This window comes from Crinia signifera, chromosome 19, assembly GCF_055691185.1.
Source record: "Crinia signifera chromosome 19, ASM5569118v1, whole genome shotgun sequence".
NCBI lineage: Eukaryota > Metazoa > Chordata > Amphibia > Anura > Myobatrachidae > Crinia > Crinia signifera.
In genome coordinates, this window is record NC_139226.1 from 117,810,930 (window position 1) to 117,837,602 (window position 26,673).

The 26,673-nt window shown below is 43.5% G+C and overlaps 1 protein-coding gene across 1 annotated transcript in view; it reads right to left on the minus strand.

Moving 5' to 3' along the window:
* Positions 1-4,015: 4,015 nt before the first annotated feature.
* Positions 4,016-26,673, minus strand: part of LOC146041618 (5-hydroxytryptamine receptor 3A-like) — a 51,603-nt gene continuing 28,945 nt past the window's right edge. Inside the window, exons 5-10 of the mRNA XM_083161556.1 lie at positions 25,300-25,409; positions 14,721-14,890; positions 8,835-8,992; positions 6,322-6,526; positions 5,907-6,134; positions 4,016-4,284 (exon numbers count right to left, since the gene is read on the minus strand). Coding sequence (XP_083017682.1) covers positions 4,016-4,284; positions 5,907-6,134; positions 6,322-6,526; positions 8,835-8,992; positions 14,721-14,890; positions 25,300-25,409 — 1,140 coding nt within the window. The remainder of the gene's footprint in view (positions 4,285-5,906; positions 6,135-6,321; positions 6,527-8,834; positions 8,993-14,720; positions 14,891-25,299; positions 25,410-26,673) is intronic.

The following is a 26,673-nucleotide window of genomic DNA, read 5'->3' on the forward strand; positions in this document are numbered from 1 at the left end:
CAGAATATAAGCCGAGGCACCTAATTTCACAACAAAAAACTGGGAAAACGTATTGACTCAAGTGGGACCCTCATTCGAGTATAAGCCGGGGGGGGATTTTTCAGCATAAAAAATGTTCTGAAAAAGTAGGCTTATACTCGAGTATATATGGTATTCTGTGATTTTCTACTGACTGTTGGTGAGCGATGCATCCTAACAAATCCTCACCTCTAATTTTCACACTCAACCAGTAACGTGGGTCTATAAAGTAACTACCCAAATAACATTGCAAATAGTACAGCAAAGGCATGACTGGTCATTGTAGGAAAACCCAGTAAATAATGATGTATTATCTATTGATAAATGTAATAATTATAAATTATCAGCTATTAAACATCAAATAGTACCTGTGTCTTGTTATTTCTTGGCAACTGTGAAAAATTTTTATAGCATTTTCCATGAACACACTATTGTAGAGTTCGAAATTGGAACATAATTCCCACTACTGAACGAGGCAAACTTGTAGTTACACTTTTACGCAAATGAGTACTAAAGGATTCACACAGTACATTATTTTCTTAATAGAGAATATTGGAGCCAGTATCATATATGCTTTAGTGAACTGAGATAATAGACTTGTAAGCATGTACCAAATAACCCAATAAAACTTTTTAGAAAAGTTCCAATATTTATCATAACTGTTGTGATTTATCGTCTAATTATCGTCTAATTCAGGCACAACATTGATGCTGGACTCGGTTGAGCAATGCTTTTCATACAGTATGTGCATACATCTGAGTGGTACAGGGCATGCGTTCCACAGGTGTTTGTACAGATACATAGTTCAGATGTGGATACAGGGTCTTTGGGGGGATGTTCTAACATCCTCACCCCCTTACCGCCGCACATCGCCCCCCATCGCCTACATATGCGATAACTATGGCAAAGGACAGCTCTTGCGTTAAGAGCTGTCCTTTGCGGTGAAAGACAGTGGGTCCCATCGGGACCCGGCAGCTCCCGGCGGCTCCCCCCTCCCTACCTTACCCAGTGCTGCTGCGCCGGGCTCTCCTCCTCCCTGCACTCGGAAGAGGATCATAGTGCAGGGAGGAGGAGGTCACAGGTCTGGGCGGCACAGCACTGTGCTGCCCGTACACAGATGAGGGGTGGTCAATGCGGGTGGCGGGGGACAATTTGGGGCAGCGGTGGGTCGCGGTAGAAGCCCATAGGCTTCTATAGGGCATCGCCAGATTTTTCTGGCAATGCCCCCCCCGTCGCGATAAGCCAGCGGGGGATGCTTAGAGCATCCCAAAATGCGGTAAAAACCCGATAACGGGGTTTTTACCGCATTTTTAGTTTAGAGAATATCCCGCTATGACTCATGTTGGCCGTTCCTAAATGGCAACAGGGAGTTAACAGGGGAGTGGCTCATTAGATGCACAAGATGCATCATGGGGGAACGTCACAGGCATGGCACTGCAATTGGCTGCATTCAAAGACACAGGTGGCCATACTCGGAAAGAGAAGTTTCACCTTCAGTTGGGCTTGTGAAGGATTTGATGGTGTTGCCGATGACATGCAAGAAGTCTCAGTCCTTGCACATTTTGAGGTACAACTGCGGCAATGGCCTCCAACTCGGAATCCGGCCCTATACTGTATGACATCTTAGATATAATGTCCAGACCAAGGAAAAATACTTTCTATATATAGTAAATGGTAATGCAACAGCTGTCAGTAAGCATGTCAGTAAGCATGTCTGCAACCATGACAACAGAGTGAGGCGCAAGAAGTACTTCACATGGAATAAAAAAAAAAAAACAATTGCATTAATTAATAATTACCTGTATCATGACAACAATTATACTCATGTTTCTTCATTTAAATGTCCAATTTTATTCACACTTCAGTTTACATTAATAATAAATTAATAATAATACAGTAACTAAAACAGCAAAGCAAAGTATAATAATCTTTTACATGATCAAAAAGACGTTTATGTTGTCCTCTATGCCTACATTTTAACTAACAGGTGGATTAGGGGTCCCTAACAGGCATTTGTAATGACTGCTATAAAGCATAGTCTGTTGGGTCCTACTAAACAAACATTTACAATGATACGCCTTAAGATTTTTCTTTGGCATTATTACAAGTATTGTCACAGTACATACGCCATACCTAGGTAGGCCCCATGTTACTTTTTAGCCTGATAGAAAATAGCAGTTATCTAAGCTATCTCTCTGATAGATTTACTGCCTGACTTTAACCCAATTTACTTAAGTTTCCAAATAATTTGTTTTCTAGGATTATATGACTTTTTTTTAGGCAAAACTAGGAGCAACGACTCCATAAACCATTAGCAAATTAATATGAATCCAACTTTTATATTAGTAGTACATATGTTTTACTAGCCCACAAAAAAACACTTTATCTAAGATCCATATACCTTACAGTAGAGATTTCTACGCTGATCCTCAGGCTCCATAAGAATTTCTGATTTGATTATTTCCTGAATAATACACAATTACTCCGTTTGCCTGGGTCAGTAAATATCCCTGGTTCTATGGACTGATATCCTAAAAACAAGACTTTTGGGGGCTAGTTGACAGCTTGTGCTGAGAAACGCTACCCTATATTATCAGGTGTATGGAGACGAAAAGTGTCAAGAAGATGTTCTGTAATGATTATTTGTCGATAATGTCCCTAACTGTGATATAAGAAAGCAAGCATCAGTTTAGGAACCTATCATGTGTAAAAGTGAGGGAATCCCTCAAATGTTCCTTTCCTGAGGTCCCCATACACTATGTGACTTTTCCTATGCTTCTTGCCGCTGGGAGGGGTTCTGACCTGGAGACCTTACATGCAGCACATATGATTTCTGTGTCTGATCTGATGTGCATGGGACCGCGCATCGGATTGGTTCGTAACTCAGACACATGCTATTTGGGCCAATTTCACCCAATATCTTGGGCAGATGTGTATGGGGGCCTTTACACTTGAACTGCTATTCAAAAAGATCGAGAGATATGAATCAAAACAATACCAGACTCTCAAAGGGGTATATTTACTGAAAGTTGATTGATTTTATATATGTATGTATGTCGGTACAGTATGTATGTATCTATCTATTTATTCTGTTGCCAGTGGAAGTGCATCAGCCCGAAGTGCCGGTCCGTGCAATGATAGACCTGCACAGCGTTCCCGTTGGCATGACGCTGCCTACCTCTTCCCCTGTTTCTGTCAGAAGTACGGACACCGGAAGCCCTGTGCTGGGCTATAGGAGATACACTCCGCTTTCTGTTGTCATGGGGATGCGGGTGAACGGCCACCACTGCTACACTATTTTGATCATATTAAATAGTTTCCCTTCAGCTGAAAAACAACCCAATATAGCCAAATAAGTCTGGGTAGTGCTCTATATTACTTTCAGTTGGAGGGAAACTATTTAATATGTTCAAAATAGTGGGTTAGCTAGTAAAGTAAAATAAATAATTTGTTTATCATTACATTATTGTATATATTTTGTTGGTAAGGTACTTGGCCTTTTGGTTTCACCCTGTGAGTGCTGGATACATGGAAGTAGATAGGTAGATAGATAGATAGATAGATAGATAGATAGATAGATAGATATTTGGATGATGCTTTCAAAAAGGCAGAACTGGTAACCAAGGTTTGAAAAAAAAAGATTCCATCCAAATCATGAAAACGATACACATTGCTTAGTAAATTGGGAAAGTCCTCCCACTCTCCTTTCTCATTTCTACTAACCTTGATTACTTGTTTTTGGATGCCATCATCATCATTGTAAACTACTTTTTTATGTATCATAAGACATCTACTTTATTCTTCAGCTTTACCTTTCAAACCGTGTTTCGCCTACCCAAATCATACACAATTTGTAATCATTAGAAGATGATACACTATTTGCAGAGGTTTATACATATATTAATAAAATGTTTAATGGAAGATGGATTGGAAAACATTTAAAAAGCACTTAAAAATGTTGTCTGGTAAGATAATTGATGGAGTTCCCTAATAAATCTCAAATGGACCATACTGTCACCAAGGTAATGGCATACACAGACACTACAAAAACATAAGTCCGGAAGAGGAACACGTCAAGGATGTATCCAACCTGCAGCCATTCTTTTGTAATTCTCTGATCACCAATATTCTCCACTTGGTCTTTGATTAATACAATCTCTTTCAGGATGCAAGTCAGCAACTTAAACTTGTCAGTCACTGGCAAAGCCACTTCTGATGACTGTTTGTTTTCTTTTGCATTTCCTTTACTGCAATCAGTCACTTTGTCTGGGAAGAATTCGACAGTTAAAGTTTTTAAGTATTGATATTGTTATTGTCAATGGGTACATTTTTTTTTTTTTTAACAGGACAATTAAATATGAAGCAATATCATTGTCATTCACATAAAAAGGTAATATGATGGCGCAACATTGCTCATGAGCAATGTTGACGTCACAATGTGCCACCATTACAAATGTTCCCACACCATTCTGTTTGGATAATGTTTGTAAGATAACAAGGAGGAATGTTTTTTTTTTTTATATAAGCGACCAAATGTAACAGCCTCTGATTTCAGCGGACCAACTTTTTATAGGGGCAATCATTTACAAGGCAAAACCATGTTTTGTAAATGATTGCCCCTTTAAAAAACTCCAAACTCAGAACTTATTACCTTTGGCCTGGTGGGCCGGAATTAAAGTTGTATTCTATGCTGATATTTATGGAGTTATACCCTGACAGTGCATGTGTTGTGAATGCATGCCACACGTGCCAATGTCCATCAGCATTGTTGCTCGCAGCGAGGATTCACTTTCAAGTGATTGACACAAAGAGACAATTTTGTGGGAGATAACTGGGAGACGTGTTGCAACTTTTTTTGGAGAGTGTCTAAGCTAACAACTGTACATAGGGGAAGGGGCCCTAAACTGCACACCCTGGACATATGCAGTGCTACCTGCTGAGACCTGTAGTGCAGCAAGCAGGAGGAGGAGTTTGCAGGTGCACACTAAATATAAATGCTAGACCTTTAAATATCATTGCTATATTGTATTTCTGAGGTTATTAGCATAATGATGGCCATTATTATCCGCTTGTCCACCGCGTCCAGGTTACCTCAATAGGACAAGTCCATAACACTACTCTGAGACAGGTCCAGGGCACAGGGCCCCCCAGGCCAGCCCAGCAGAACCACCCCATGGCATCACATTAGTGTGAAATTAAAGTGATAGTAAGATGGATAGGGGAAATTATATGTGATAAGACTTACCTAGGTAAGAGGTAATAATAAATGTGGAGGGTGCTACATATATACTAAACAAACTAAAGGGGTGATGGAAAGTGTACGATATGATGCCATGGAGCAGCCCAGCAACAGCAGCCCAAAGAGCCCTGCGCCCCAAACACAGTCCCACAGACTAAGCTAACAACTGTGTGTGGCCAAATTGGACATAGATCATGCCATTGGTTGTGACACATATATGAACAGGTGTGTTCATGCGAATTACAGAGAGCCAAGAACTCAGTAAAAGAGTAAATATATCACTACATCATGAAAAAGACCCTCTAAAGGTGACACTAAATACTTACCATAATAGCAGATTAAAACTACTTGACCAGGTAATAGCTGTGTGAAATATATGTTGCAAAATCAAATAAAAATTTCCAGTGTAATTCATTAAAGTAAAAAAATAGCCATTTGGCCTTTTCTCTTAATTTATGATTTTGTGATGGTGTACCTTATTATTGCTTGCAGATCATGGTTTCATTTAAATACTGTATCTGCAGAAACCACTTGTCCATTGGACTGACTTTGCCTATACAGCAGTGTTAGCAGTGAAGGCCATAATACAGTATTTATGATCAAGTGTCCCTCCTCTACATTATTTAGTAAACTTTGATTTGAAACTCACCAGTTCCACAATTCTCCGTCTGATGAGATGTTGGATTGGTTTTATTTGGGGGAATTCCAAACTCCATATCTTTAATGCAGAGCAAGGAAGCCATCTTTTCAAGGACCAAGCTCTTCACCCATCCTGGAACTTGTGGATGTATATTCTGCTGGTGAACCATCCGAACTATGAAGATGCTCTCCGTAAGGCTTATCCCAAGCAGTGCCATGCACATTATAAAGTAAACACCTAATAAGACATGATAAAGACAACAGTAGAGGCTGAACATACATACTACATGTATACACTGTGACTTTACCCAATGTTAATTATTTAGATATTTTGTGGACACTTCCACCAACACAATTGTTAGTGAATCATCATTAAGAATCATTAAGAATTATCTTCAGTTCACCATATGGATTTTATTTCTCACCTATTAATGGAGTTCCTGTTGCCGGTAAAGTATCTTTTACAACAATGAGAAAGACTGAGTAACCAAGAAGAAGGGTGATCTTAAAAGAAATCCTCTCTCCACTTTCTGGGGGAAGGTAGAATCCGACAATATCCATGATCATAAGGAAGAAACTGGGTAGAATCAGGTTTATAGTGTAGAAAAGAGATTTTCTTTTGATGACGATCTGCCATACAAAAATGACAAATATCAAAAAAGATAAAAGGACATTGCTACTTGAAGTGTATTCTTTTTCTACACAGTTACATTGAAACCCACTCTAGTGAGTAAGTCCCCTTTGAGCTTGATGGCAGGCACTATGCAGATGTCCAAATTAGGCATCAACAAATTAAAAAATGTAGGGTGCATCCACTCTTCACAAACCAAATCCCCTTACACACACGAGTCCGGTGGAGGTACAGGTGGAAGTTGATGCCCTGTAGCCAAATGAAAATGCATACCGTGATGTCCCCTCGACATTGCTGATGTGTATAGCATGCCCATTACATGCCCATTCAGCCTCCTCAAATAACCTTCAGACTTTACCGCATACTGGGCATGATTCAGAGTTGATTGGTGATGTCAGAATACACAATCTGTTTGATTATTGATTGACTGCACATGTGTACAGGTCATAGCTTGCACGCGCGAGCCAAAATAGTGACAAAAATAGTCAAAGGATCTAATCGCAATCCCCATGTAATTAGACTGAATGGCGTTTGGAGGTGGCAATCTGCTGTTTTCTGGAAGTGTCTGAAAAAACTCAGGTGTGCTCAGGAATTTTAAGGGTGGGTGTGTGACATCAGCGCTGGCTTCAATCAACCTGTCTCTGTCGCACAGTTGGAATGGAGCACAAGACACTGGGATCTGGAACAGTACAGGGAAGCATTCATCAGGAATGTAGTTTCACGGAGAAACATGGTAGGACAAGGCTGATGTAGGAGCAAGGTTTGGGATCCAATATTCTGACACAGGGATTACTTCTATTAGTGGAGTCTGAATATGCAACTTTAAAGATGAACGATCAGTACTGAACCAGGCCCACTTTACACACTTCCTTACATGCCAACAGATCTCTCCACATCACCCATAAATGCCAATTAGATATACACTCATGTCACTGTCATAGAATATTGTGGTTAAATGACAATGGAAGATTGGTCAGTGTCAAATATATGCATACAGTATATTATACATATATCCTATACACAACTACTCCTAAAATAAAAATATGAAGTTACAAAATAGAATAAATGGTACTTGTTTCCTAGCACGGCGCCCAGATTTCCTACGTACGGCACTGTAGGGAAATCGCATCGCATCGCATTGCATCGCATCGCATGGGCCATTATATATCACATCGCATCGCATGTCCCGCAAAATCACATGCGATCGCATGCGATTTTATAGGGTGTGCGATGCCATGACATTAGGTATACAATAATATGATTGTATGTCCCAAAAATAGGTTTAACGCACCCCCCACTATCCACGCCACCCCGAAATGTGGCGAGCGCAGCGATCTCCGCGAGGAGCGGCGGAATGCGTCCTCCAACTTTTTCATTACCCCACTATCCACGTCGGCATGGAGTTCATTTTATATAGTGAGGCGAGCGCAGCGAGCCACCGAGCCCGAAGCGTGGTGAGCGCAGCGAGCCCCGCAAGGGGCCGCAGATTACTTTACATGTATTCCGCGTCCACTCGCAGGGCTCGCTGCGCCCGCCACTCTTCGAGCTCGGTGGCTCGCTGTGCTCACCACACTATATAAGATCGACTCCACGCCGACGTGGATAGTGGGGGAATGAAAAAGTCGGAGGACGCATTCCGCTGCGCTCGCCACGCTTCAGGTGGCGTGGATAGTGGGGGGGGGGTTGCGTTAAACCTACTTTTGGGACATACAATCATATTATTGTATACCTAATGTCATGGCATAGCACCCCAGAAAATCTCATGCGATCAAACAATCGTGCAATTTTGCGGGAGATGCGATGCCATGCGATGAGATGGGCCTGGGGACATAAGACCAGTGAATAAATTAACTAAAAAATCGCATCGCATCGCATTCCACTAAAATGGCATGTGATGCAATGCGATGAGATGGCCTGGGGACATAAAAGCAGTGAATAAATTAACTAAAGAAAACGCAGCGCATGCCACTAAAATGGCATGCGATGCAATTTTTTTTCACGCAGAATAGCCCTTTACGCAATTAACGCTTGGGCGCCGTGCTAGGAAACAAGTACCGAATAAATTATTCTTAAAGCATTAAAGCTGGCTTACATGCCCATGACTCTCCCATAACACTTCCACAAGACAGAACAGTTACGGTCCAAATATGACCACTAGCAATCAGTGGCGAATACCTGATTCTGAGTATGGGCAGTCAGTAATCTCTTACTTTGGAGGGGTGGCTGTAATCTACCTGTGTTTTACTAAGAGTCTGACCCACAGTCTCTTTGTAAGTCCTTCAGTAACAATAAAAATGAAATACTTACATCATACTCTATATTACGGAAAGTTACTTCGTGGTCTTTCATGAAACGGTAATTTGGAAAGACGTTGATAAGGTCCCACTCTGCATCAGTCATGTAGTTACTCTTGAATTCATTCAGATCATCTTTTTCTTCCATTAATGAAACATTTACATCATAAGCTAGTGATAATAAATGTACATTTTGGGTCAGTCATTTTTCATTCTAATACATCTAAAAAAAAGATCTAGGAATTAGTGATAAAATATATACATTATAATGAAAATCCTTGATTCACTTGGGTTTCTAAGAGTTTCAGTGTTAGATCTCATACCCACTGGCAAGTAGCATATCTAGGAGTACAGACACCCAGTAGGAACACAAGGGAGGTGCGGGGTACTGGCTTTGAGTGTCATCTGCCAAAGGGTGACACCAAAGTGACAGCTATTGCTCATTGACAGGAGCCAGGTTTTGCACTGTTACATTATGTGCAGCACCCAGCTCCTATTAATGTGTAGGAGCCAGCACTGCACACAAAGCCTGATCCCTGGGAGCATCCCACATCTTAAGGACTCCTGGAGTGATAAAAATGGGGGTTCAGGTCATGAGGCCATGTCCCTTCCCATGAGGCCAAGCCCCCAACCCACAAAACCGCATCCCTTTTGCCACTGCATGCCAGAGGTGTGTGAACAACATGCACAGGGTGTCTCCAGACATCCCTGGCAAAGTGAGGTACTTGCTCAGCTGCACTGTGGTATCATGATATCATGATGTTGTGTGTGATGTATCTCTTGGCCCTGGGATGGACTATTGAAAATAAACCCTGGCATTAATTCCATACATTTTAAAGGGGAATGGTTATGATTCTTTTACAAAATCACGGATGGATTGTGGATGCAGACCAGTACACTGGTTAAATCCTGCATACTCCAGTTGTAAGCTTGTCATCTGAGTATCGGATGGAACATGAAGAGATATAACAGGATTGGAGTAGGAACTGAAACTGAGCACAAGACACTGGAATTTGGAACAGCACAGGGAAACAGGAATCAGGAATGTAGTTTAATGGAGAAACATGGTAAGACAAGGCTGGTGTTAGAACAAGGTTTGGGATCCTATACTCCCAGGGATTACTTTTACTGGTGGAGTCTGACTATGGGCCCCAAAGTGAAGTTCATTTTTGCCATGCCTGGCTCTCTGTTCAGAGTGGAGCACACTTCCCCATGAGAGTCTCTAGTTCAACACGGAAGTGCTGCAGCTAGGTAGGGAAAGAGGATGCTGGCAGCCCTGCTGTGGTGGGGGCACCAGGCCTTCTGCCTCGTCCACTGCCTGTCTGTAATCAAGCACCACTGGACCAGGTAAACACGTTCCAGGGTCTGGTGTGCTGTGACAGATTCTCTGGGGCATGGCCCTCCATTATTTTTGAGAGGCACCCAAGTATGTGATCCCATGATGTCATGTCACACCTGTGAATTGGAGAAAGCCTGCCAGATAAACAAAGTGCCAGGAGGCAGAGCTGTTCAGCCAAGCCTCCAGATAGTCAGACCAGTCCACCAGGTCATTGGCCATTCTGACATTTGCCAGGATTGGCAGATGGCCAGTCCAGCCATTATGGGCCTTAAAATCAATTGAGCTCCATAACAGAGCCAGAAGCTCAGACCAGAAGGCAAGGCTGACATAATTTGCAGTCAGGCACTCGCTAGCCCCATTTTGGTTGATTTTGTTATGTAATGTTCTGGGCTGAGCCCCGACCTAGACTAGCACCTAGGGCGAATGACTTTCTGGCCAAGAGGTATGTACAGACCTACAACTTACATACATTCTTGGGGTGATTCCAAGTTGGATTCTTTAGAGTAGCAGCTGCAACTGTATCTCTATGCTACTGCCACAGCTTATGGGGCTCCTACTGAAACACTCACCAGCCATTGAGTGAATCTGCCAATGTGTGCTCAGAGACAAACCTTTGATCTGACTTCAAACCACACCTTGTGGTTTCTCCGAACATCCATTGAAACATGGCTGCCACTGCCAGTGGAATTACATATTTTGATGCAGTCTTCACACTGACACACTCCTGACATGTCCACTGATGATAGCCACTCTCCTCCCCTGCTGAAGGTCTTGCAAAACTGCACAAATAACCATGCAATTCTGATTTGCATGGCTCGGTGGTAATTATCGGAATGCATGTACAATGCATCTCATATACAGTACATGTGCAGAAGCAACATATCAGATGCTTGCACCCAGTGATCTACATACGCCCCCCTCTGAATCACACCTTATGTGTACAGTACTGTCACGCACGTAAAAGCACCAGCTGTAGAATATCGTAAGCTGAGTGCTTTAACGTTTGAGGATGTGTCCACGACAGAGTAGAGGAAACAATGAAGATAAAATATAATGAATTTAATAAAGATATTGCAAACAGTGATAATGATGGTATAACTGGGATATGGCAGACATGCAAATATAAAGTCAATTGTAAAGCAGGTTATTGTAATAAATGATGGAGCTTGGTACTTGAAGAATATTGCAATATAATTTGAGGAGTGGAAGTGAATATAAACTGGAGTTGAATACTTGAAGGTAGTAGAAGGATTTGAGAATTGGCTGGTTTGGAGAACGAATGAAGATTGTATTGCAGATTGGAAGATTGGATGAATGATTGGAAATTGGATGATTGAGTGGAGATTGAAAGATTGGAGGATTGGTTGAAGATTGGAAGATTGGTTGATTGGTTGAAGATTGGAAGATTGGATGATTGGTTGGAGGTTGGAGGATTGAATGATTGGTTGGAGATTGGAGGATTGGAAGATTGGTTGAAGATTGGAGGATTGGACAATTGGTTGAAGATTTGAGGATTGGAGGATTGGTTGAAGATTGGAGGATTGGACGATTGGTTGAAGATTGGAGGATTGGAAGATTGGTTGAGAATTGGAGGATTGGATGATTGGTTGGAGATTGGAGGATTGGAAGATTGGTTGAGGGAGAATAATAAATGAAGAATAATGAATGGAGAAGAGTTGTCCTTTGCTGTATAAGGTCGTAGCTGCTGACAGAGTTAACCATGGAAGTAACCGTCAGTAGAGTAGCAAGGTGAGACCCCTTAAAGGACTTGACCTTGCATGGTCCACATTGGCGGTAGGCAGAGTCCGGTGGTACATGAAGCAGTGAACGGCCAGCAGGATCTCTTCAGGGAAAAGCTCAAGAACGTAGCAAGTACTACAGAGCCAGATGAGAGCAATGATGCTGCGGGTGGACATCATTGTACTGACTGCCGGACTAGCCTGAGCAGTCAGTACTTACCAGGTGAGCTGTGCCGGGATTGGTCAGGCAATCAGGGAGTGAGGCGGAGCTGTGCAGGAGAGGCTGGGGAAACCAAGAAGATGGCACCCACCAGAGAGGGCGACGGATTCCAGCCGGCCCTGATGATACGCAGCTGCGCAATCCCCGGCCTTTACTCAGATGCTGACCAGGCACAAACACACATGGCAGTACGCCACACACACCCTGCATGGCACTGGAGCACAATACACCGGTGTCACCACGTGGTGACATCCCAGCCATATGTGCCCCTGTGAAGCCAGAGACATGAGCAAAGGTGAGCGCCATGGTTTAAGTGTACCTAGATGGTCCAGGGCTAAGCATGACACAGGGGTCTTTGGGTAAACGCCATGGTGGATGTGACAAGTACATTTCACAAAAGTGAGTCTGAAATTGGAATTTATTTCCATTGACGCTTAAACCCAGTATTCTGCTTAGGTCCAAGAGAACAGCAACAGTGTTGCATTGTCCTTAATGCTAATGGTTTTATTCAATGACAATTACTGCAATTGAATGCATTAGGAAAGCATAGGCACCCTCCAGTGATGGTCATCCTCCAATGATGGGCACTCCCCATTTATAGGCAACCTCCAATGATAGACAACCTCCAATGATAAGCACCCTCCAATGATAGGCCCCCTCCAATGATAAGCATCCTCCAATAATAGTCAGCCTCCAATGATAGACATCCTCCAATGATAGACATCCTCCAATGATACAGTAGGTAGCCTCCAATGATAGGTAACTATAACTTCATTAAGCGATTTTGTCTACAATATACTGTAGACTAATAACACGGTATGAATCTCATTATCATTGTGAACTACCAACACAATCAGGAATGTGACAGTCTTATACCCCTTTCACATCGTACTTTTAAAACGGTATATTGCCGTTTTTTTCACATTTTAAAACGTTTAAGGATGCAATGTGAAAGTGCCAGAGTTGATTTACCGGTTAAAGTTAACTGGTATTTCAACACGGTTAAAAAGCAGAGTCCTACACGTTTTAAAGCCGTTTTTTAGGCAGTGTGAATGGCTCTATTTCAATGGCTTGAAACGTGTCCCTTGGGGGTTAAACGGGTTGAATGTTTGAATGGTATTAAATGATTTTTAAAACGGTTTTCACCTGCAATGTGAAAGGTCTCAAGGCTCAGACCCGTTTTAAAGTCCCATTTAAGAATACCGTGTCATTACCCATTTCTGCAATGTGAAAGCAGTATTACACTATTGCACCTTTGTTTCTCTCTTTTTGAGTGTCACCATTCTTAAGAAAATCTGGAACATATACAGTAAAAGGAGAGAAGGAAATCTATAAATCAGAGCTTCAAGGGACCCTTTCATTCAGTATGTTGTTGATGAAATAGTAAAATTCATCGTTTAGAGGTTGTCCACTTTTGGCTGCTGGGAGCTCATGATTTTTTGGGTTTTACAAACCATTGTTATTCTTTCCTGCATTAGTCCAAATAGAAATATCAATTGAGGCATGAAAACAGATGGACGAAACTCAATATAAATAAATGTCTCCTCTGGATAAGTGCACTTTTAGTTGTGTTGTAATTACAGTATGTGAAGACACCTTTACTGTAGTAAGATGCTACTAGTTTATGTCAACAGATGCTTCTTCTCTCAAGCTATAATGGATGTACTGTACTGTATGAATATGATTTCTGGTACTCATGTGAAGTACACAGTTTACGACAAAAAATCTAATTAATAAAAATGTATGGCCTTTATTGATGGTGCTTGCGGTACATCCAGTGGTGTAACTTTGTCCGAGTTGCTCGGAGGCAAGATACAAATTGATGCCCCCACAATCTTATATAAGTAAAAGAAAAATCCAGAAACTATTCTATAAATCCTGTTACATTGCACCACATTTATTTATATTATCGTTTATTTTACACAAACACATTTCTACCCAGGATTAGAACCTGTGACCTGTCTCACTGGAGGAAGACACCCAAAGCTGTTTACATCCATGGCGGGAAACCATTAGATGAACATTTTTAAAGTTGCAACCATTGATGAGCATTATTACTGTGCCTTACGTTAATGTGGTGGGATAATCAGAATGTAGTGATAAGTAGAATACGAAAGGATGCAGGGATTAAAAAAAAACACGTCACCAACCAAACTCTGAGAAGAATCATCATATATCCAACATTAAGGGCAAACCATAAACCATGGACCATCGGTGGTTTACAATCGGACATTTAATCAGCTGGCCATATGCGGGAAACATTGAAACTATCAGTTGTCATTAGGGTTACCACCTAGTCCCTTTAATTCCGGACACATATTAATTACACAGGTTCTGTGGCTGGCTGACTTCAAGACTCCACTTCACCTGATTTTAAACTGCCACAGAACCTGTGTAATTAACATGTGTCCGGAATTAAAGGGACTAGGTGGTAACCCTAGTTGTCATGTTGATCCCAGGCTGCGACCTCGGTCACAGCGTTTTCATCGCAAGTGCCGCAAGCTGCTTGTGTCTGGTTTTGCCAATCCATCTACTGTTGAATCGGGTACATAGTACACACTTTACTATGTAAGAGTACTAATAGAAGGACGTCACACATACCTTTGTGTAGCCAGCTGGTGAAGGATATTGTGCATTTCTGTGTATCGAATGGGAAGTAGTAGATATCAAGGCTGCAGGAAGTAGCTATAAGAAGTGGATTGATGTTGTAGACTCTTCCTTTATAGTTCAAATAAACATAAGGCGTTTCTGGGGCTTGTATATTGTCCACACTAAAGTCAGAAACCGAACAGTTATCACAAGGAAAACCATAAAACCATATTTATGGAATTTATTATCATTACAAAATATGCTAATGATGCAAATGATAATTCAACAATGTAATGTAGCAATGTATACAGTATGTTCAGTATCTGTACTGCTATTCATGTTCCACCTCCACAACCCATGCGGAAATACTGATTACGGTGCACCTGAGGAAAGCAACGTGAGTGGCATGCATTGGAAGGGAAATATTGCTTAGTTGCTATGATGTGTCTATGATACGTTTGAAATTTAATGCGTGTAGATGTTAAACAAGTGCCAAAATGTGTCTGTGTTCCTCAGGGCTGCCACCAGGAATTTTGGGGCCCGGGACTGATTTTCAGTCCAGGCCCCATGGGCCCCCTCCCCTCGGGGGACCCCAATCTCCCCCCCCCCCCCCCTCACTTCAATTATCGCCTGACTCAGCAGGTCTCGAAGCACAGCCTGGCTTCCTCAACACAAGATGCCTGCGGCCAATTAAAATGCAGCACCAGCGGGTGAGCGATTCAGAGCTTGTGTCCCGGCAGTCGCTCTGATTAGCTAACGGTTCCCGTGCTCTGATTGACTCAAAAGCCAGGGCAACATTTTAATTGGCCACCGGCTTCCTGCATTGAAGAAACCAAGCTGTGGCAGCAGGCAGCATACAGCAGAGGGTTGCTGTGGGCAAAATGAGCTGCCCGCGCCCTTCCAGAGGCCGGGGCCCGGGACAGCTGTACCCACAGCACCCCCCTTTCGGCGGCCCTGGTGTTCCAATAAGCTGGACAATTCACTATTGTGAGCTTTCGTTTTATATACAAATGGCAATACAAACTGAAGAGGAGGAAGGATTCAACAGGGACTCCTATCACTCAGAAGTGTTATGGAATACGGGGGTTATTCTGGTTGATTCGCAAGGCTGCAAATTTGCAGCCTTGCGAGTCCACCAAACTCTGCCGGGTGAATGCTGGGCCGCCCCTCCCCCATTAACCATCGAATCACTCTCAGGTCACTTAGGCCCTTATTCTGATCGGTGCGGCCGGATCCGAATATGCGGCCAGGGCCGTGCGTGCGAAACCCCGCCTTCCATACGGATCGCCAACTCCATCCGTACGCGGTAAGAAGCTGGCCGAACGGACCGCACGTGTATTTTTCACGGAATACACCTCCTCCATCTCAGGGAACCTCCCCCATCATTCGATGGTCGCTGACCATCGAATGCAGGACCGACTGGTCCACCAGCTCCCGCAACCTCAGACCACACGGACATTTTTCCGTGCAAAAGCAGGGATCTGGGCGGGCAGCTGACATCCGGCGATGTCATATGTCCGCCCCCTACATGTGCGTCACGGGCGCATTACCATACGTACGCCCAGCGTTTGCATGGAAACGCCCATGAAAAGCGGGCGTATGCATATGGTAATGAGCCCAAATAGCCCCCACGCCCCTCTCCACCCCCTGTTCGGAGTGTTCACATATCATGCAGGATTTGGCCGTACGCCCCGCTCGCACATGCGCAGAGACGCCTCTGCACATGCGCAGACACAAAACATCAGCGGCCCGAACGCACGCGGATATAACCGCACCGACCAGAATAAGGGCCTTAGATATGTGTGCAACCTCAGGAGGAAGTGGGCGGGCAGCTGACATCTGGTGTCGCCATGATCACCGTGGCCGCACGCAGCTTGCGTCTGCACATGCAGATGCAAAACATCTCTCCCCCCTTGCGAATAAGGTCCTACGTCCCTGTACTGTGAGTATAATACCTATGTGACCACTCTATCAACTTGACATTTAATCAACTACAGTATTTTAACCTTGAAAGATCACTCGATATAGGAATCCTATTGGATACATTTAAAATATCCTATAGAGACTTATTCTATTTATATTTTATTATATTTTAAACAGATTGGAATTATAAAAGCATCTTTTGTTTTAAATATCTTCTTTTATTTCCATGTGAGTGGAGGTGGACCATTGCTACATAGGATTGTTTGATAGTTTTGTATTTTGTTAGAACTATAGAAAGCAATCATCTATATATATATATATATATATATATATATATATATATATATATATATATATATATATACGTCTAGTGTTCGTGAGTCCCCAAAACACTGCTATCTGCTGGCAGAGAGTGAAACTACATATCTATCCTTGTAGTGCCATATTTGATGATCTGTGTGGGCCTCCAGGTAACTTATCTCTCAAGTTAGAAATACATAAACATCTGACCCATTGTAGGTGCTACTATATTTTTGCGTAGGACCACCAAAGTAGAGATGCCTTGCCCGTTCTGGTGACTTGCCATTTTCTTGCAAATGTATGTAACTATGATCTCTGCATGATTTATTATTATGTAGGGTGTAAATATCTGCCTATAGAAATGTGCTGGGGATATTTTGATGGCCTATTTTTGTCTAGATTAACACCTTCCTCATATGCATCTGTGATGAGACTATACATTGACTTGAACAACTAAAATTTTGTGGATCACTTAACCTGACTAGCACAAACAAATAAGGAGAAAACCCCGTGGGGTAAATTTACTGAGATGGGAATTCTATTAAAGATGGGAAGCATGTTGCCCATAGGAACCCTTCAGATTATTAGCCAGATGTACTAAGCTTGAAAAGTGATAAAATGGATAAATCATCAGCCTCTCAGCTCCTAACTGCCATGTTATGGTCTGGGTTTGAAAAATGAGATTTAGGAACTGATTGGCTATTGGTTTAACACAGTTTTTCTATTTGTCTAAGAAACAGATAAATTAAGGCTTCTGCATTAGTGGTTAAATTGCTTTTTACAGACCGAATGACTGAATGATAGTTTCTATTATTTTTGGAAATGTTGGTGTGTAAGAAGCCTTAATTGGATATGATAAACCATAAGGATTTTATCTATCATACATATAAATATACCTACAGTACAGTATGCTTTGTCTTTATCAGAATTTGTGTGTGAAAATGGGTTACATAGGGGCAGATGTAAGAAGCAATGGTACTTGTTTCCTAGCACGGCCACAACGATCATGATCGTGGGCATCGTGAGGAAAAATCGTTTTTTTAGTGCATGCGATGGCCGCGACGCGATGCCCGCGATTTCCCCATAGGGAACAATGTTAAATGCCTCAATTTAGCCGCGATGCCCCCGATTTCCCATAGGAAACAATGTTAAATGGGTCAATTTACCCAAATCATCATAGGGAACAATGTTAAATGGGCCATAAACCCCCCAAAACACCCCTGAACAGTAAAATGTCCCCCCAAAAGTATTTTACGCCACCCCACGATCAACGCGAACCCGAAGCGTGGCGAGCGCAGCGAGCCCGCGAAAGGCGGCGGTACGCGTCCTCCGACCTTTTCATACCCCCACTATCCACGACGGCGTGGAGTTGCCGGGTGAATGCTGGGCCGCCCCTCCCCCATTAACCATCGAATCACTCTCAGGTCACTTAGGCCCTTATTCTGATCGGTGCGGCCGGATCCGAATATGCGGCCAGGGCCGTGCGTGCGAAACCCCGCCTTCCATACGGATCGCCAACTCCGTCCGTACGCGGTAAGAAGCTGGCCGAACGGACCGCACGTGTATTTTTCACGGAATACGCCTCCTCCATCTCAGCGTGGCGAGCGCAGCGAGCCCGAAGCGTGGCGAGCGCAGCGAGCCCTGCGAGGGGACGCGGATACCTGTGAAGCCCGCGAAGGGACACGTTTACCTGTGAAGGTATCCGCGGCCCCTCGCGGGGCTCGCTGCGCTCGCCACGCTTCGGGCTCGGTGGCTCGCTGCGCTTGCCACACTATTCTATTCTCCACGCCGACGTGGATAGTGGGGGTATGAAAAGGTCGGAGGACGCGTACCGCCGCCCCTCGCGGTCTCGCTGCGCTCGCCACGCTTCGGGTTCGCGTTGATCGTGGAGTGGCGTAAACTACTTTTGGGGGGACATTTCACTGTTCTGGGGTGTTTTGGGGGCTTTCTGGCCCATTTACCATTGTTCCCTATGATGATTTGGTGAAATTGAGGCATTTAACATTGTTCCCTATGGGAAATCGGGGGCATCGCGGGTACATTGAGCCATTTAACATTGTTTCCTATGGGGAAATCGGGGGCATCGCGTCTGGACCATTTAAGCCTTTTTTAGCCGCATACGACGCGACCGACGCGATTTTGACTTTTTTCAATGCATTTCAATGGGAAAATCGGGGGCATCGTGACGGTCGCGTCGTATACCACTAAAAATGACACCCGGGGCGAAATGTAATAGGGTGCGATTTTTGGACGAGTTCCAAACTCGCCAGAAATCGCACCTTTAAAAATCGCGTTTTTTGCCGCGAATTCGCATATGTAATGAGATGCGAATTAGCGGCAAAAAATGCGATTTGCCGCGATTTCCAGTCATGAAAATGTGCGCATTTTCAGTCATGAAAATGTGCGCATTTTCATATATGCGATTTTGGGTAAAAAAATAAAATTAAAAAAAAAACGGCGTGGGGTCCCCCCTCCAGAGCATAACCAGCCCCGGGCTGAAAGAGCCGGTCCTGGTTTCATAAAATCACAGGAACAAACAAGTTGGGGTTCCGTGCATTTTATAAAACCAGCACCAGGCTCAAGGGCCGGTCCTGGTTCCCAAAATACGGGGGACAAAATGACTAGGGGTCCCCCGTATTTCAAGAACCAGCACCGGGCCCAACCAGCCAGCAGGGTAATGCCACAGCCGGGGGGAGACTTTTTATACAAGTCCCCCCGGCCAAAGCATTTAGCCCTCTGACCGGTCAGCATGGGCAGGGGTCCTGGGGGAGTGGGGACCCCCCCAAAGAAGGGGTCCCCCCCCTCCAGAACTTACCAGCCCATGCTGAAGCCCGGGGCTGTCCTCGATGCCCCTGGGCGGTGGGCATCGAGCTGACATTTGGTGTAAAAAAATAGATAAACTATTGTTTTTTACTGTGGCACTACAAGTGCCAGCAAGCCTCCCCAGCAAGCTGGGACTTGGAGAACCACAAGTCCCAGCCTGCTGGGCATTAAAGGGCCCGCTGGCACTTGTAGTTCCACAGTTAAAAAAATAGTGCACAAAACACACTGACACACATTTTAAATAAAACTTTAATACACACATTACACACATACTAATACTTACCTATCTTCTTCCCGTAGGTAGCCCTGGTCCTGATGTCCTCCGGTCCTGTGTCGGCGTTCCTCTTCATGTCGACGTCCTTCTTGAAGTCGACGTCCCTGTCGGCGATGGCGTCCGGTGTCCGGGTCCGACGAAATCCATGGAGGAAGCTGTGGAAGGAAACCATACTCACCTGTCCCAGCGCGACGTAGTCCAGGTAAGGGTCTTGGAAAAAAAACAAACCGACACCCGAACCAGACCGGACTGACGGAGACGCACTTGTGTTTACATCGTGCGGCTCCGCCTCCCGAATGCCGCTATTGGCCGCCTTGCGGCCTAGCGGCTCCTGATTGGCCGCTAGGCCGCAAGGCGGCCAATAGCGGCATTCGGGAGGCGGAGCCGCACGATGTAAACACACGTGCGTCTCCGTCAGTCCGGTCTGGTTCGGGTGTCGGTTTTTTTTTTTTCCAAGACCCTTACCTGGACTACGTCGCGCTGGGACAGGTGAGTATGGTTTCCTTCCACAGCTTCCTCCATGGATTTCGTCGGACCCGGACACCGGACGCCATCGCCGACAGGGACGTCGACTTCAAGAAGGACGTCGACATGAAGAGGAACGCCGACACAGGACCGGAGGACATCAGGACCAGGGCTACCTACGGGAAGAAGATAGGTAAGTATTAGTATGTGTGTAATGTGTGTATTAAAGTTTTATTTAAAATGTGTGTCAGTGTGTTTTGTGCACTATTTTTTTAACTGTGGAACTACAAGTGCCAGCGGGCCCTTTAATGCCCAGCAGGCTGGGACTTGTGGTTCTCCAAGTCCCAGCTTGCTGGGGAGGCTTGCTGGCACTTGTAGTGCCACAGTAAAAAACAATAGTTTATCTATTTTTTTACACCAAATATCAGCTCGATGCCCACCGCCCAGGGGCATCGAGGACAGCCCCAGGCTTCAGCATGGGCTGGTAAGTTCTGGAGGGGGGGGACCCCTTCTTTGGGGGGGTCCCCACTCCCCCAGGACCCCTGCCCATGCTGACCGGTCAGAGGGCTAAATGCTTTGGCCGGGGGGACTTGTATAAAAAGTCTCCCCCCGGCTGTGGCATTACCCTGCTGGCTGGTTGGGCCCGGTGCTGGTTCTTGAAATACGGGGGACCCCTAGTCATTTTGTCCCCCGTATTTTGGGAACCAGGACCGGCCCTTGAGCCTGGTGCTGGTTTTATAAAATGCACGGAACCCCAACTTGTTTGTTCCTGTGATTTTATGAAACCAGGACCGGCTCTTTCAGCCCGGGGCTGGTTATGCTCTGGAGGGGGGACCCCACGCCGTTTTTTTTTTTTACTTTAACTTTTAGCCTTTTTTTGGACAGAACCATGCACAGATCACACAGATTTGTGCATGGTTCTGTAAAAATCGCCAGCAAGAAGCTGGTCTATTTTTTTTGCGTTTTTTGGTAAGGTCCCATATGCGACTTTAGAACTCGCATCCTATTACATATGCGAGTTCTATAGTTTCCTATGGGAAAACATCTGGATGCGATTTTCAGTGTGACTGAAAATCGCATCTTTAAAATGTGCGATTTCGCGGTAAAAAGTGCGCTTTTTACCGCGATTTTTAACCTATTAAATGTGCGATTTTCGGAAAATGTGCGATTTCGGCCGTTTTTGACCAAAAATCGCACATGTCTAAAAAATCGCACCCTATTACATTTCGCCCCCGATGTCCGCGATTGTGGCCGTGCTAGGAAACAAGTACCGAAGCAATGATAAGGGAGGAGAAGTGACTCATTGCAACCAATCTGCTCTGTATTATTTTATATTGTGCAGATTATAGATGTTACAGTGGTTGCCATGGGCAACTTCTCCACTGGCTCACTTCTCCTCTATTACCACTGTTTTATACATATGCCCCTTAGTGGTGTATTGGGTGATAACAGAGCCGGTCCTAGGCATAGGCATACTAGGCAATTGCCTAGGGCATCGGCCTATGCCTAGGGGCAGCCTCCTTTACCAGGGCCGGCCTTAGGCATAGGCAAACTAGGCAATTGCCTAGGGCATTTGGAATGCCTAGGGGAATCAGCAGCTTCTGCTGATTAAAATAATATGCAGCATGCCTATATTCTGTGTGAGTGAGGCTGTATCTGCATATGAAATAGTGTATTCATGGAAATCACTGTAACATAAAATTCCGTATTCAGGTACAGCCACAGTCACACACAGCCCTGGGCCCCCTCCCCTTAAGTGACAGCAGCAGCTGCAGCTCTTCTCCTCTGCCCAGCACACATTGCTTTGTGCTGGGTTGCAGTGTGGCCATGGAGATGCTTAATATACATTATTTTCTCAGGATTTTTTTCTATGGGTATAATGTGAATAATGTAAGGAGTAATGTATATAAGGTAAAGTGGTACTACTGTGTGATGTAACGTGAATAAGGGACACCATCGCATGATATAATGTGAATAAAGTTGCACTACTGTGTGGCATAATTTGAATTGGGGGTACTATTGTGTGGCCATGCCCCTTCCCAGAAAGAACACATCCCTGTTTGGGCTGAGCACCGAATGTGTGCACTGTTTCTATTTAAAATATTGCGGGCAGGAGCACCAAAATGATGACTGCTATAATGAGGGTTGATGGTGCTGGGAAAGGAGAGCAGAGTCAGAGGCGGAACTACTGGCAGTGCTAGAGGGCACCAGCCAAAATCTTGCCTAGGGCATCATTTAGGCTAGGGCCGGCTCTGTCCTTTACCATTGGTGATTAGTGGGCCGCTCAGCTGAAATGAATTGCCCGCCCACCAGTGGGAGCGGGTACTTAGTGCTGCGGCTGCTGGAGGGGCTGCAGTGCTGTATGCCACTAAAAAAAATGGCGCTTGTCAAAAGGAGGGCATGCCCAGCAGCAGTCCCTCCTCCCATGGTCCTTTGCAGAGTCAGTCTGACTCCAGGCGATACAGTCACGCGACTCACCACCACACTCCTCTTCACTCCCACTGCAACAGAAAAGTTCAGGGGCGGACCGAGGTGCAGCGCAGATCGATTTTTATAGTATGTAAACACAGCAACAGCAGGCATGTATTTAAATTAACTATTAAAAATACACATTTGCATGATCTTTTACTGAAGGGCACCCTATTTTAAATAAAAACCTCTGTATAAGTTAAGGTATGTTTTTACACTAATATTAGAGAGGTGACAAGAAAGTTAAATAGATATATTTAATGTGAATAGAGAAAAATGACAATGCGCAAAGATAAATATTTAAATAATATAGGGACCAAAACGATACCAGTCCGACAGGGTGTAATTCCTGTATGCAACAGAGAGTCAGGTGTCTTAATTCCTTCCACCTGTAGTGAGAGTTAATGTGCCCATGGATTTATAAAGTCAGACAATGGGCGGGATGTATTAAAATACATCGCCGCCCTTCGCCGCGCCCCCCCCCCCCCCCCCGCCGTGATGCTGCCGCATATGTACTAACATATGCGGCTGGCATCGCGGTGCGGTGACGGAGGCCCCCCCGCGATACCTGTACACTGGTGTGCGGGGGGGTCTCCGTCACCTCCCTGCCTCCACGCTCTCCCCTCATGCCGGGGACAGCTATGCATGCTGTCCCCGGTACTTCCTCCTCCCCCCTGCAGCCGGAAGGATGTCCGGCTGCTTCACTAGGGGGAGGCAGGGCTTACCTTCCGGGATCCAGGAGGACCCTTCAGGAAGGTAAGCCAGAGGGGGGTCGGCGAATCGGCGGGTCTGCGTCGGCATTGGCAGGCGGCGAAAAGAAGCCCATAGGCTTCTATAGGGTATCGCCACCCAAAGGTGGCGATACCCTTCAGTGCGGTATAATTTTTGATACATTGGAAAATCAGGTAAAACCGGGGTTTTACCGCATTTTCCATTTGATACATCTCGCCCAATATATTCTCGGAGAGGAACAGTTAATAGCATGTTCCCTTGAAATAAATAAATATCACATACACTCGTTTGGGTTATTACAAAGAAAAGCCTTTAGATTATATTATAATAGGATATTAAATGTATTGGAAAGCTTAGCAGGTGGCAATTAATGTCACAAGAAGGGCCCTAATTACAAAGCTACGGATATATTTATGGCAGAATACACCTAATGAAATGATACACTTTGAGGAAGCCCCTGTTAAAGACGAAACGCACCATAAATAATAAAAACAGAAGGAGATGTTGAGCTTGGACTATGAGTTTCTGCAAATTAGACTGAAAATGTGAATTCCAATTCATGTATCATCATGTGTGTTCAATGCCAGAGACAAATATTCTCAATGTGGTTAACTATGACTTAAATCGGTAAGAACAATGACTTAAATCTGTTAACGTTTGGTTTGAATGCTCCATAAATTAAAGTAATCATCCTTTTTAAGATACAGTGCAGTGTTTTAATCATTCATAAAAAGTCATGTGGGACTGAGAAATTCACAAAGAGTTTGGATTCTACTGGAATTTGCTTGCATAAACTTAATAAATTAATTATAATTTTAATCTAACAATGTTCTCATAGTGCTTGCTCATGGTCCTGTATAACTGGGTAACATAATTGTGGGTGAATGATTTTTTAGAAGATTTTATGTATTTGTATGTTAATGTAGAAATATTTTGACACTTTTCTTTATAATCATATTTTTTATTATAAGTTTTATTATAAGTTTGAAATGATATACCTACATGTGTTTAAGCAGGTCGATCTATGGGACAGTAATTAAGTTCTCAGAATTATTTCAGAATGCATAAAACAAACAATGGTGATGCTGTTAAGATATTAACTCTTTGAGTGCCAACATCTCTGTGGGACATGTACAAAATTTCCACTAAAAATGCCACGGCCACTCACATTTGTTATATAAATGAAAATAAAAAATGTTGTGTAAAAAAAGATTATATTTCCTATATAAGGTAAACATTACAGGTCATTATGATAAACAAAAATGTTTGCGTGCCAATTTTCACCCCTATTTTGACAAATTCACTTGGCACTCAAAGGTTTAACATCCAAGACAAATAAAAGGGATACACTAAATAGACTTGTGTATTGTTTTCTGTAATAAAACTCTTTGGGTAAAATTTAATAGGACGAGAGATTCAGAAAGTGAGAGAGTTGGTAAGGATTCTCCAGTTTTTTTAAAGTGGCAATCATTTACACTTCAAAATCAAAGTGGTTTTGCAGTGTAAATGATTGCAGCTTTAAAGAAAAACCTGGAGATTGTTTACCAAATCTTTCACTTTCTGAATCTCTCATCTCTCATCCCCAATAGTTTCTACGATACTTACAACTCCAATACCATTATATCTGGCAACCAGATCATTCGTTCAGGAATGGAAATTTGAGTTACATTGTCAAATTGTTTTGGATCCCATTTGAGAAATTCATCAGTCCAAGACTAAAAAAAATACAAAGACAAAGAAACAACATCAACCATGCAAAATAGGCCAGAGCTCAAAACTTGACCATCGTTTCACACCTGTACTACAATCAATAACTACAGCATCAAATATACTTCCAAACAAATATGATGCACACAGTGGTTAGAATTGCTGTCTCCAATACACTAGTTCAATTTCAAAACTTTTCACTCGCTTCCAACGAATCGGGACTAGAAATCGAGTGAAAAATTGCCAAATTGGATGAGTTTGATATCCGATCTGATGCTTTGTCCCATGTGCATTGGATCAAAATCAGAGGATGGACCTGCAGCACATCCAACCTCCGACTCAGGCTCCCTCCCAGCAGTGGGGAACGGAGTCGCATGCGATGCATCACATGTCAAATCACCAAATGCAATGTATTGCATGCAAGCTTGCAGCGTAAGGTGGTCCGGAGCGGCTCAAGGGGGAATGGATGGCCATACGCTGCTGCTGCTCACAAAAATAAGCGTGAGTTTGAGTCTGACCAGGGCACTATCTGTAAGTAGTTATTATATTACCCTTTGATTTTACATTTACGTACTTTCTCAACTTCCTCCAGATCACCCCACAGTTCATATACTATAGGCTTAATTGGCTTCTGTGAAGATGGACCTTACCATGTGCATTAGGGAATTTCATATGTCAACTCCAATTTGGGCCGTGCCTGATGTGAATGATTTTTTTTTAACTATAGCATAGTGGTGCTAAATTATATATATATATATTACGCATTATAGTGATCTAGAATTGTTCATTTCATGCTTACATAACAATCTTGTTAATTATACAAAAATAAATGCTAACATATTAGGCAAAGTTTAAAATGAAAAGCAACCAAAGCTTCATATAAAATAAATAGAATATGATGCAATGTCGCAGTGTGGATCTATTAGACCACAAATACGTCTATATGTGATAAAGAGAGATCTTCTTTTTGCTCTTACAAAATATGGACTGATACTTACAATGGCATTCTCAGCAACATACCCATAAAGGTTTCTTTTCTAACTCCAACTTAGGTGGCCAAGTTACTCTTTTAAGCACTCAGCACATAAAGTACTCAGTATGCACATAAAGGTTTCTTTTTCCACAAATCTCATCATACATAACTTCAGTACTTCAAACATATCAAGCAGATCAATTCAGTGATTACCTGCAATCAAGGGGCAATACCAGAACAAGCGGAGGAAGATGGGTATGCTGTATATATATTTTTGCTGAACTTCATGGACAAATCAT